This window comes from Denticeps clupeoides, unplaced genomic scaffold, assembly GCF_900700375.1.
Source record: "Denticeps clupeoides unplaced genomic scaffold, fDenClu1.1, whole genome shotgun sequence".
Lineage (NCBI taxonomy): Eukaryota > Metazoa > Chordata > Actinopteri > Clupeiformes > Denticipitidae > Denticeps > Denticeps clupeoides.
Window position 1 is genome coordinate 53291 of NW_021629863.1, and position 12850 is coordinate 66140.

The following is a 12850-nucleotide window of genomic DNA, read 5'->3' on the forward strand; positions in this document are numbered from 1 at the left end:
GCCTTACTAATATGCACAGCATCCCCAATAATCTACAGTAATCTTCCCCTAGCAAAGAAACGTAAAGCTGCACATAGTATCTGCCCGGATGTAAGAGCGCGGCCACAATGGGTAATGTTAGTAATCTAAGAACGGATTAGATTATGGATTTATGTAATTGATTGCAACGTAAAACGGTAACGCTCAAACACAAATGTATGGAGAAAAGAAAAGAAATCCACTCTGGGTCTCAAAATCCTTGCCCGGCGTCAATGTAATTCTCTTCGAATTAATACAGTCTCCTCATCCAAAAAAGTACATGCATTTCCCTTAACTGCTTCATCTTTAAAACAGGGGAGGAGACCAACAGAAACTCACAGATTAGAGAATAAAACAGGTTCCTGACCAGGTTAGGTTCACAGAGTAAGTTACCACGGTAACTGACTCTAAGTAAAAGTTACCTCTTTTTCAGAAACAGGCTTGACTTACCCTGCTTTCTCGAGTTTGACAAACCTGCCACTTTGAAACGGAAAACCCAGAGTTTCTCTCATTTCAGGCTTAACATTTTTCACTTGTAAACTCCTTTCTGAAATGGGCCCCTCGTGTGTTAAACCACTGGTGTCTCATTTTAAATGTAAACGAGGCTTTTTTTTTTTTTAACTGTTCTGAAATTTGTGAAGACAATAATGCTTCTGATGTCTAAAAAGACAATGCAGTTATGACGTTTCCAGACATTCCAGAAATTAAATGTTTGTTTTCATTTCTTTAATCTGTATATACATATGTGTTTTATTCCATAATATATCACTCTGATCTCATGATTCTCATAGGTATTGCAAATCTGCTTATCCAGAATATACATAATTTTTGGGTATTTTGTTTTTGATGCAACAAAAACAAAAATGCTTAGTTTAATAATGCTAATCATTTAATAATAATTGTCACAATGATTATCGCTTCACTTTCAGTAATACATTGAGGTTAACATATGGGATAAAATCACACCAGTTTCACCAAATCACAAGAGGTACACCAATATATCAAGACTGACAGACTTACATTTTAAGCATTTTAGTTATGGAAAAATGAAACAAAGAAATGCTCTATAGGTTATGGCGTATAAGATTACAAAGTAAGAATTCTGTATTTTATTAGTAAGTAGTATTTAGTTTGCTGTGTATATGATATGGTTATAATTCTTTTTTTTACTTTTACTGCAGCCTTAAATGTCCTCTTCTTGGTATTCAGCCAAGATCGTGTTACCAGCCTGGCACCTGTATTCCCCGTATTCAGTCGAAGAGTTGTAGCCTGACTGGATCGTTATTTTGACTGGAACCTTCACATCCACCTCTTTTCTCACTACATTCACAGTGAGCTTGGTGTGTGGATGGATGGTGGCTGGTATGGAAATCTTCACACCCTTCTTTTCCGTCTTGGTGTTGCTGCTCCCCTTCTCCACGGTGAAAGTGTTACTCACATTCACATTGACCTCTGATTTCACTATACCAATATCAAACCCAAATGACATCCCCACACTTATCTGTGTAGCATTGCTGAAGTTGAAGCTCTCGGTGACAGAACCTTCATACTCCCGACTGAGCTCAGAGGAGAAGGTCTGCTCATGTTTTCCACGATTCACACCACAGATGGAGTCAATGACGACTGATTTGGTGTTTTCTTCTTTCTTGTCCCAGAGGAGCTCAGCTGTTATCTTGGGTCTCCCAGGTTTAAGAGGACGAGCCCAAGACACTTGGTTGTCAATCCAGCCTATGCTTGGAAATTCTCTTCCAGCTCTGACCAGAATTGAACGACCACCTCTGTTTGGATGCTCATACAGGACCCATGCTCCTCTGTCCACTCGGCAGGAAGAAATCATATCATTGAAATTGCCAAACATTAAGTTTGTCTCACAGTTGAGGGTAATGCTCCTACCCCCATAGTTTTGATCCTCATACAGTGTGATCTGAGGATTTGTCAGATCTTCTTTCACCTGTTCCAGTGAAGAAATTACCTCATGCCACTCCACTGATCGACATTCACCCTCCTCAAAGTAGAACTGGGCACCCTGACAGTGGGGGTGTTCGTATAACACCCATGGCTGCCCTATGACCTTCACAGAGGAGATACAGTCATTAAAACTAACATCCCGAAGGTCTGGACAATACTCAGTGAACTCCCGGCTCACGCCTTGAAAGTCAGGATTCTCGTACACAAAAATCTTGTTTACAGGATTTGAAGCCATTCCCGTACTCCTGAAGGTTGTGCAAGAGGTGAGAGCAAAAGTGTGTGTGTGAAGAATTCCTGCTGTATTTGTAGTGTTCTTAGAGTGGGCTGAACTGCACAGAGCCAATCATCTTGTTTAGGAGGGCCTACCAGGTGTGCATATTTTTTCTGCACGTTTCCTGATCAAAGCTGATGCCATAGCTGCTCATACATTTTGAAAGATATTTGTTTATTACTATTAATATCTTTTTATTTCATATCTCAAGTTCGGCTACAGGTGTGTCCACCTGAGGTGGGCTATTTCAGGTTTTTTCTGTTTGAATAGCTTTAATTTTCTGTCATATATACAAGTGGTCTTATGTCATGGCGATCATGTCATCTCATGGCCCACAGGGGGCACTGCAGTGCCCAAGAGACCAACGACCACGAACTGGAACAAAGCAGTTCATCATCCAACATTAAGTCCTGGCAGCCATGTTGGACGTTGCTTCCTCATTGTTGATTATTTCACTTTGCTGCTAAGCCTTACCCAAAAACCCCAAATTGCCCCAAAAAAAATGACATTGCCCAAAAATGATAATGCTCCATGCCATCCACCTGCTCCTGACTCCTTTTTTTCTGGTTGACCTTGTATGAAATGGGCTGGCCTTGGATTTTTGAGCCAACAAACGGAGCAGTTGTCTTGCGGGGTCTGCCTGACCTGGGCTTGTCAAAACCGTCTCCAGTCTCTTCAGATCTTTTTTTTAATCCTCTGTGCTTGACGATGCGACACATTGAAGGTGTCTGCCACATCAGCAGTGGATCTGGTCTCCAGCCTCTTGATAATCGACACTTTAGTCTCAGGGTGAATCGTAGGCGTGTTTGCAGAGGTCTAGTTGCAGTTGATGTGAAGGTCTAGTGTACTGGGTTTCTTTTTATACACCTGAGACCTAATTATTCATTATTAGTCAATGAAGCTCATATGACAAGGCGACAACACTTATGTCTCTGCAAAAATTGACTCAATGGGCTTTAGCAAGCTTTCACTATTGAAATACTTTTTGACCATTTTGTTTTGCACTGAAATATTATTACAAAAGCTGTTCGGAATAAAATTAGCCTTTTCTTGTAAAAAAAACCCCCAACTTTTTAGCACTTGAGGTCAATTTGTACACAAGAGACAAGACCTTTGTCAGGGACTTTACACTACATGTGACATGACTTGGCATGACTTTCTTCAAATTGATTAAGTCAAAAAAGTTGAGTGCGACACCAGAGATTAGTTAAACTACATATTTATGTATCAAAAAGATAATAAAGGGCCATAAACGTAGTAGGATAGCACATGCTATGACAAGGTAAGGATGGCACCTGGTGGTGCTGTGGCCCCATGACCTGACACTTGACTCGATGAACTAGCCTAAATCAGTAGCAATGAGAGCAGTGCAGGCAGTGAGTAAAGTACTAGAGTAATCCCATAGAGCTACCAATGCTTTGTTAATCAACTTCCCTTACACAGTTTGGACAGAGAATGATCCCTCTGATCTTGTAAAGTAAAATAAGGCCTTTCTTAAATCTGAGATGAAGGGTGTCAGGGTCCAACCTAAATTATTTTTGGGGTGATTTGTTGCCTCTTCATTGACATGGTGAAGAAGTTCCATGTGTGTCAGATTGTAGTCTTGAGGCAACAATCTGAGTCTTGAGACTCCACAACCCACTTCAGTTTGCCTACAAGCCTCTCTCACTTGGAGACCGCTGGGAGCACTGTGAGAATCGTCTTCTTTTATTTGTCTCCCGCTGGAGAACACAGGAGTGAATCATCACCTCACAACATGTATTACCTCACCAACCCACCACAGTATGTGAGAACTCAGGGTTGTGTGTCAGACAGGGTGGTCTGCAGTAGGATGGGCCCCACAGGGAACGGTTCTGGCACCGTTCTTCTTCACCATCTTCATCTACACTGTAGACTTCACCTACAACCTACAAGATCTCTGATGACTCTGCAATAGCTGGCCTAGTCACAAATGGGGATGACGAGGAGTACAGATAACTGACTCGGGACTTTGACTAGTGCCAGCAGAACTACCTCCAGATCAACACTGGAAAGACCAAGGAGTTGGTGGTAGACTTCCGCAGGCACAAACTTCCTCCATTACAACCACTGAACATCCAGGGTAAGGACATTGAGGCTGTGGAGAGCTACAGGTACCTTGGTGTTCATCTGAGCAATAAACTAGACTGGACTCACAACTCTGATGCCCTCTAAATGAAACGGCAGAGCAAGCTGTACTTCCTGTAGAGGCTCAGGTCATTTGGGGTGAAGGACCCACTCTTTTATGACTCTGTGGTGGCCTCAGCTATCTTTTATGGTGTGGTCTGCTGGGGAGGTAGCATCTCTGCTGGGGTCAGAAAGAGACTGAACAGGCTGATCCGGAGGGAGAGCTCTGGTCAAGGATGCCCTCTGAACCCAGTGGAGGTGGTGAGTGACAGGAGAATGGTAGATAAGCTATCATCCCTTTAGACAACATCTCCCACCCTATGCAGGAGACCTTGACAGCACTGAGCAGCTCCTTCAGTGGCAGGCTGCAGCAGAATTTTGACAATGAACGGGGGTATTTATTAAATGTTGACAAATGTTATTTCAGCTATATACATGTTAGATGGTACAAAGTGAAACAAATTATCATTTCTCTGGAACCTGGTGCTACATGTAACATTTGAACAATTAAAAAGTTACATAGTGACAAAGTGCACATGTGTGACACAGACAAACTGTGCTACATAAAGTGCAAACAGGGGATACAGGCAGTGCAAGATGTAGACAACAATGAGACAGACAGCACTAAATTATAGAAATGAGTAACAAATGCTCAAAGTAAAATAGTGCAAACTTTGAATTTTGAATGGTGCACTAATAGTGTGCAGTGGTGGAGGAAGTACAGAAGCTTAGTACTTAAGTAAAAGTACAAGTAACCTGCAAAATATGTACTCAAGTAAAAGTAGAAGTGCTACATCAACAATCTTACTTAAGTAAAAGTCCTAAGTACTTACTTTTAAATTTACTTTAAAGTATATTTTTTAAGTAAAAGTACTCACACAATGGTTTGTCTCAACATCTGGGGTGTGCCATTTTGTAAAAGCATAGTACATATACTGACTTATGCCTGTACTGATGTCATTGCTCGGAATAATTACAAGCAATTATACAGTATATGTGTATTGGAAAGTTTGGTGTGCTTATTGTGCATGCACTCTGCAATACTGTGTGTACCTTAGAATTATGTGGATGACAAGTTATATACTAGGTATTACCCACTAATATACCATTAAGATAAACCAATCAGGACATGATATATCTTTAAATCATTTATGTACTTGCAAAACTATTCAACACTTCTGTTAAGAGCGGTAAAAGGGCAACACAACAGTAACCAAACACCAGTGGTGGGGTGGTGCTCTCAAGAATATGGCAGTACAAGTGGCATTGCGAGCCCTTTAATCAACTTCGTATCATCAGCACATTCTGTTCAACAAGAGTTGCCCTGGCTTGCATGAAAAAAAAATGTAGCGCAACTGTAAAACTAGTAAATACAAAGTTTATGTTCCAATGATTGCAGAAAAGCAAAAAGCATTGGCCTAATAATGGATAACACAACACTTAGTCAATACAAAAGGCAGATGTTAGAATGAGAAACAACAAAAATTTTGACCGTTGACTGGGGTGTGGCTCTCTTAAGAATATGCCAGTATAAATGCCATTCAGACCCCTAATCAACCTAGAATTATCAATACTTTTTGTTTAGTTTTTTCTTTAACAAAACACGAGTCTATATGAAAAACAGATGTAATTGTAAATCTTGTCAATGATCTATTATTTGCAGAAAAAAACAATATTGTGTAACTCAACACTTACAATACAAATACAAAAGGCAGATCTTAGAATAAGAAACTTAAAATGAAGGACCATCAAATGAAAACTTTACCACTGGCCAGGCCATCAAAGATCAGAGGGTGAAAATGGCTCTCTCACGAACATGAGAGTATAAGTGCCATTTGGTGCCCTTATAAGCACAGCATTACCAGTGATTTTTGTTCAATTTCAAGTTTTTTTGACCCTAGCCTGCCTCTTTTTGCAGAAAAGATGTGCCCTGCTGGACTTTAGAGTATCTATGGAGGCAGCTGAGTTGGCCAGGTAGGCATCCAGCTGTCTTGTGGTTTCTTGGACATTTCCCTTCATATGGCCAAAGAAGTCCTCCTCCTCTGACCCAGAATGGCTATCTGGTGATGAGGCTTGGTACTCCTCCAAGTGACTCTTGGTGTAGTCCATGCCTACATAACAACAACCCAAACACAGAATACAGGAAACATTAAGCTTATATGAAGAGTACTGTCTCTCTAACCTTGTAAAAACCATTATTATCACTTTGGAATTTCCTATGATCTCCTAGATGCAACAACATATTTCAGATTAACTGGCAGGATCAGAAAAGGTTCTTTGCAAGGTTTCCTTATCAATTAAACACTTGCCAATGAAATGAATGATTTAAATTACTTACCCAACCTTAGCAAATCCTCATTGCTTGTCCACGATGTGCGAAACTTTGGAAGTAAAATTGCAGCAGCATGAGTTCAGGGTCAGCAAGCATGTCACCAAACCGCCATTGTATTCCTTCTTGAAGGGCAGAGATCAGTGGCTGGCAGAACTTGGATGACTTTTGGAGGCGGTCCAGCTTCACAGTCAGGACGGTTATAGTTGGTAACAGCCATCACATGTGGACATCCACCTCTGCCTGCAACATGTTGACTGCCATGGATACTGGGTTCATGGTTGATGCATATTCTGTTAAGAAAGCAAGTTCTGCAGGGCTGAACCTGCAATAAACAGTATTGGAATATGCAGAATGTCAACAAGTGATATAAGGAATTTGTCACACACCTAGATATACATAATGTTATTACACACATCATTCAACAAACTATTTTTAATTATGTCAGATTGTGTCTGCAAAAAGTTGTTAAAATATGAATTTGTGGCCTGTCAGCATAGATATGAAACAGACATGACTGATATGCTTATTGTGTACTAAGTTATCTAAATAATTATAGGCTCTACTACTGCAGTTCAATTAAACGAGGTGTAAATGATTAGTGAACAACAATATTATGGCACACAATCCATAGCCAACCACATCATAACTGTGCATCTGCTCCAAGTCAAACTTACATGGGGACTTTAAGTGCAATGGTCACTGCTCTGACAGCTCCTTCCCTACTTTCTCTAAATATCCTCAGTAGCCGCTCAACTGCAAGGAAGAGAGAGTTCTATCTGGTATCAACTGGACAGATGAGTTGCAGTTTGCACTCCCTTTCAATAACCTCCGCAGCGATAGATGAGCGGGCACTCTTATTCCAAAGAGCTGAGCACTTGGCAAATGCTGCACGAGACATCTTCCTGTACACAACATTTGATTCAGCTTTTTTAGCATCCACAGTTGAGATCAAATTCAAAAGATGACAGGCACAACAGTGATGTTTTGGGAGTTGATATTCAGAGCACTCATCTTCTTCCTTCATCAAAGCCTCAACTTCAACACCCTCTGTCTCCTCTTCTGGATCATCTTCCTCCACACTGTCATTTACATTTCCCTCTGTTCTTCAGTTAAACTTCCTTCATCTTCACATGCAAAAACTCTGAAGGCCTTAATAAAGTTTGAGGTTGTCAGGATTGCCTGCAGCTGGGCTCCACACCGGAATCCAATCCTGACGCCCCATAAATGCCGGAAGTTTCAGCCCGTTCGGGGTCGCTGGCATTTTCGTGAACTTTAGTTGGTAACACTGTTCGTAGTTTGAGTTCTGGCAATCGCCACACCGCCTACGGGTTAGTTTTAGTTTGTCTGTATTTAAGTTAAATCGTTTTCGGCCACCGCGCCCGTCTTTATTTGTGTTTATTGTTTATTTAATAATAAAAAACCCCTTCCCAGCATGTCAGACCTCTGCGCTTTCCTTCCCCCGTAAGTCCGTAGTCGTGACAGAATGCCAGCGACCCACCCAAAGGCGCAGAGGTTTGAAGCAGAGGAGAAGAAACGCCGCGAAGGACGTAGCCCGGCGCGGCGAACGCGGACGCCAGGGGGAGAGACGCGCCGCCCGTTCTGGTGGAGCGTTTTCTCCCCGAGAAAGCCGTTGTACGCGGCGCCGCGTGATGACGTCACCCCCCGGGGAAACTCCGCGAAACCCGGAAGCGACAACTTCGGCGGTGGAGTGGGCGGAGCGAGGACGTTGGCGTCGGCAGCAGCGAGGAAGTGACGTGGGCAGCGAGCGCAGAAGATGCGACCCCCACGATTCTTGCCATGTCGAGCCAAGAACTCTGCGCTCTGCTGGCAAGGCTCCCCGTGGACTGGGACGACACGGACGATGACGAGGAGCACGGGAGACGAGAGTTGGGCTCCGCCCATCGCGCCAGTCTGCGATCGTCGCAAGGTCCGTGGGGACCCACGTCACTTCCAGGGGGGTGAGAAGCGACAACGGCGGTGTCCCTCCAGCGAGGAGGTGGGCAGGCTCCAGCCCGAATGGCCAGAGTACTGTCCCTGGGAGTTGATCGCACCCTGGGTCCAGGATGTCCGCAGGGTGGACGACCCTCGGAGTCACAGGTGGGAGGACACGGATGACGAAAGCGACAATGACGTGGATTTTCGTTGGGCAGTCGGGGCCGGGATGGCTCCACCCAGCGCGCGCGTCCGAGATTGTCGCGACATCCGTGAAGATCCACGTGACTTCCGAGGGTATGAGGTCGACACGGACCAACACGAGGATGACGCCGATTGGGCAGTCGGTGCCGGGATGGCTCCGCCCATCGTGCCCGTCCATGATCGTTGCGAGGTCCGTGGAAACCCACGTCAGTCCCAGAGGTGCGACAACAGTGAGGAGGAGGACAGCGATGCGGGGGTAAGCTGGTGGAACAGGGCGACAGGAGGTCGCCAGCCAGCAACTGCACTGCCGGAACTGCCTCACAGGGAAGATGCCCTCCCAGCTCCAGTCGCCTTCCCTCTGCTCGGACGTTCCCCAGCTGAACGGCAGCGCATCACCAGCGCCCCCGCATGCTGGAGAAGACGTCCACCACCCCCCACGCCACACGGCCACCACCATCTCCAGCGACGTGCCCAGCCCTGTGTGGGACAGCCAAATGGTCCCAGGACCCTTCAGTGGGGCAGCAGACACGGACGAGATCACTACCATCCTCACGTGTCTGACTGGATCAGCATGGGGCTGGAGCACAGCCCTCTGGCAGCAGGGAGAGACCGACAGGAGTTTTCGGGACTTCCAGCAGAGACTGAGGGCGGAGTCTGATCGGCCAGAGCCTGAGCCAGGGATCGAACTCTGCCCCTCCACCACATCCAGCGCCAGTCAGGATCCGGGGCAAGAAGACCAAGCACTGGCGGGCGACGAGAAGGTCGCGCCTCCCGAGATCCTGGCTGTGCCCCCTGAGGAGGTCCCGGAGAGCCCAGAGAGGGAGCCAGACGACCCTCTCTTTTGTCTGTCTCTGTCTGTGTGTGTGTGTGTGCGTGGTATATGTGTCCGTATGTCGCCCCCACTTCCCCTCTTTGTGTCCACCAGATGGCGACCCAGCCGCGGAGCCGAACCCCAGGGAGGAGGTTCCTGACCCGAATGTGCTGGTCCAAGGCGAGGTGGACAAGCCCCAAGGTCCCCCTAAGTCCAGCCGGGGGGGGTGCTCCCCCAAAGAATTTTTTGGGGGGGTGCAGTTCGGGTTGGGGACTCCTCCTGAGGGGAGGGGAGGTGGGGAAGCGATTGAGCTGGGTCCTCCGGTAGCCAGTGAGGAGGGCGGGCCAGGCATGGGCCTGCGTCTGCCTCCAGAGGGGTGGAGCGCCATAGAGCCCCCGGGTAGGCATGAGGACCCAGCTGGGACAGGCAGGAAGAGGGCCTGCTTGTCCCAACGGACGCAGAAGGGGCTAGCCGGATGGTCTGGCAATGCCCCCCCCTTGGCACCAGGGCCGGGCAGCGAGAGGGGCTGCATAGTCCCAGAAGGCACCAGCCTGGGGTGCCTGGAACAGTCGCCGGAGGTTCTGGGACAATCTCCCTGCGCGGTGCAGGGGGTGACACAAGACGTGTCAGAGGGGACGTGTGGAGACAGGGCCCACACATACCCAGATGGATCGGCCCTGATTATTGTGTGCAGGTACGAGAGTCCAGGGCCGCCATGCGGGACCACGCCGGGGAGCCAGGCCGAGGGTCCGGGGCCGCCACGCCTGACCACGCCGGGGAGCCAGGCCGAGGGTCCGGGGCCGTCACGCCTGACCACGCCGGGGAGCCAGGCCGAGGGTCCGGGGCCGTCACGCCTGACCACGCCGGGGAGCCAGGCCGAGGGTCCGGGGCCGCTACGCCTGACCACGCCGGGGAGCCAGGCCGAGGGTCCGGGGCCGCCATGCGGGACCACGCCGGGGAGCCAGGCCGAGGGTCCGGGGCCGCCAAGCGGGACCACGCCGGGGAGCCAGGCCGAGGGTCCGGGGCCACCAAGCGGGACCACGCCGGGGAGCCAGGCCGAGGGTCCGGGGCCGCCACGCCTGACCACGCCGGGGAGCCAGCCCGAGGCACCGGGGCCGCCACGCCTGACCACGCCGGGGAGCCAGCCCGAGGCACCGGGGCCGCCCCGGACCACGCCGGGGAGCCAGCCCGAGGCACCGGGGCCGCCACGCCTGACCACGCCGGGGAGCCAGCCCGAGGCACCGGGGCCGCCACGCCTGACCACGCCGGGGAGCCAGCCCGAGGGACCGGGGCCGCCACGCCTGACCACGCCGGGGAGCCAGCCCGAGGGACCGGGTCCTCCAAGGGGAGGATACAGCAGGGCAGGAGCCCTGTGGTTGCCGCCGTCCGCCCCGCCGCCTCCACTGATGGTACTGTTGGGGCTCCGAGGACGTAGCCCTTGGAGGGGGGGCTCTGTCAGGATTGCCTGCAGCTGGGCTCCACACCGGAATCCAATCCTGACGCCCCATAAATGCCGGAAGTTTCAGCCCGTTCGGGGTCGCTGGCATTTTCGTGAACTTTAGTTGGTAACACTGTTCGTAGTTTGAGTTCTGGCAATCGCCACACGCCTACGGGTTATTTTAGTTTGTCTGTATTTAAGTTAAATCGTTTTCGGCCACCGCGCCCGTCTTTATTTGTGTTTATTGTTTATTTAATAATAAAAACCCCTTCCCAGCATGTCAGACCTCTGCGCTTCCTTCCCCCGTAAGTCCGTAGTCGTGACAGAGGTATTATCTGTAGTGGTCCTAACAATTTTTTCACGGACGCTGTATTCTGTATGAATGTCATTGAGAGTACTGGCTAGCATGTCATAAGTATGTGCCCCTTTCAGCCTTTTTCAAGATAGAGCAACAGACTGTCTTTCTAGGTTATCTGAAATAAATCTAGTGGGCAGTAACCCGAATGAAGCTTTGCCTATGAGCTGTCCAACAGACTGTAGTTGTGGCGATGTATTTAGCAGTCTGCATTGCATTCTTCACTCCATCTTTCATTCGCTTTGTGTGCTAATCTATTCTCTCTCTCAATGTTGTACGTGACATGACTGGGTAATCTGGGTGATTATGCTGCATTAAATTAACGAACTCACGCTGTTCTACTACACCAAAAGGGTGCAAAAAAAAAAGTTGACCACCGCAAGGTCCATGGTCTTCTGAGAGGCTTTGGTGTTGTCAAGTTTCCGCTGCTTTATTGAAGAACCCTCACCAGCAGATGATGTTCCCCTCTTTTTAGTTGCAGTTGCAGCCAGGTACTCCTTCAGAAGTGATCTGTGCTTTCACTATAATAGATAGCAAAAATAACAATGATATACTGTAAGTGTTAATTATTCATTCTTACAATTTAATTTAAAACATTTGTAATCCTAGATCTTCGAACAAAGTAACTAGCACAATCAAGTATATTATTAGGCCTATTTACTGTGCTAAACTATGTATATAAACCTTATAATTACGAGAGAAATATGTGACAAACCCAGGAAATACAGGAGTGTTGGTCTATTGTGATCACATCTCTAGTCTGAGAGGACTACTGATTGTGAAACAGGCGGAAAGCACCCCTTCCAGCCAAGCTGGACCAGTGTTGTGCATGAACGGTTCATTGAACGCGTTCCTGTTTTTCGTGAACGCTGAACTGAACGAATCAGTTTACAAATTATGAACGTGAATGTGAGTGACGTTCACTCTGGCGAGACTGAATGGCGCTCATGTTTTAAAGTTTGCTGATCACAGGCTAGCATGGCTGGTGCTTCGAGTCCGAAAAAAATAAATAAATAAAGAGCGAACGTGAACTAGTTCGTTTTTTTAGCTGTGAACTGGCACAGCTGTGAACTTCAAAATTGTAAAAAATTAACTATGAACGTGAACTAGTTATTTTTCAGTGTGAACTGGCACAACACTGAGCTGGACACTATGCTAGCAAAGACATTAAGCTATCTTCTCCGAGCTAATAAACCAGTTTTATCCTACCACCGTGTTAAAAAAATGATGAAGCTACACTGGTGTGATGTTTATACTATTTCTGTAAGTCAACATACATTTCGCTAGATAATAGTATCATAACATGTCATAACATACCCAAAAGCATAGCATAGCATAGCTTACCTCTATATGTTTTCTCAAATTTGAAGGGGAGT

The 12850-nt window shown here is 47.2% G+C and overlaps 1 protein-coding gene and 1 long non-coding RNA gene across 2 annotated transcripts; both read right to left on the minus strand.

The window, feature by feature from the left end:
- Positions 1-885: 885 nt before the first annotated feature.
- Positions 886-2275, minus strand: LOC114776104 (epidermal differentiation-specific protein-like). Its single transcript, XM_028966718.1, has one exon. It carries the CDS (start codon positions 2219-2221, stop codon positions 1202-1204), a length of 1020 nt encoding a protein of 339 aa, XP_028822551.1. The 5' UTR covers positions 2222-2275; the 3' UTR covers positions 886-1201.
- A 3262-nt stretch (positions 2276-5537) lies between these two features.
- LOC114776106 (uncharacterized) lies at positions 5538-12650 on the minus strand. Its single transcript, XR_003745361.1, has 3 exons — positions 11807-12650; positions 6741-7056; positions 5538-6513 (listed from the first exon to the last, which is right to left on the minus strand). It is a non-coding gene; the product is annotated as an uncharacterized LOC114776106 (long non-coding RNA).
- Positions 12651-12850: the final 200 nt, after the last annotated feature.

What these genes read in the sequence shown, in the direction of transcription:
- LOC114776104 (XM_028966718.1), bottom strand. Translation starts at nt 2,221, where the DNA reads ATGGCTTCAAATCCTGTAAACAAGATTTTTGTGTACGAGAATCCTGAC.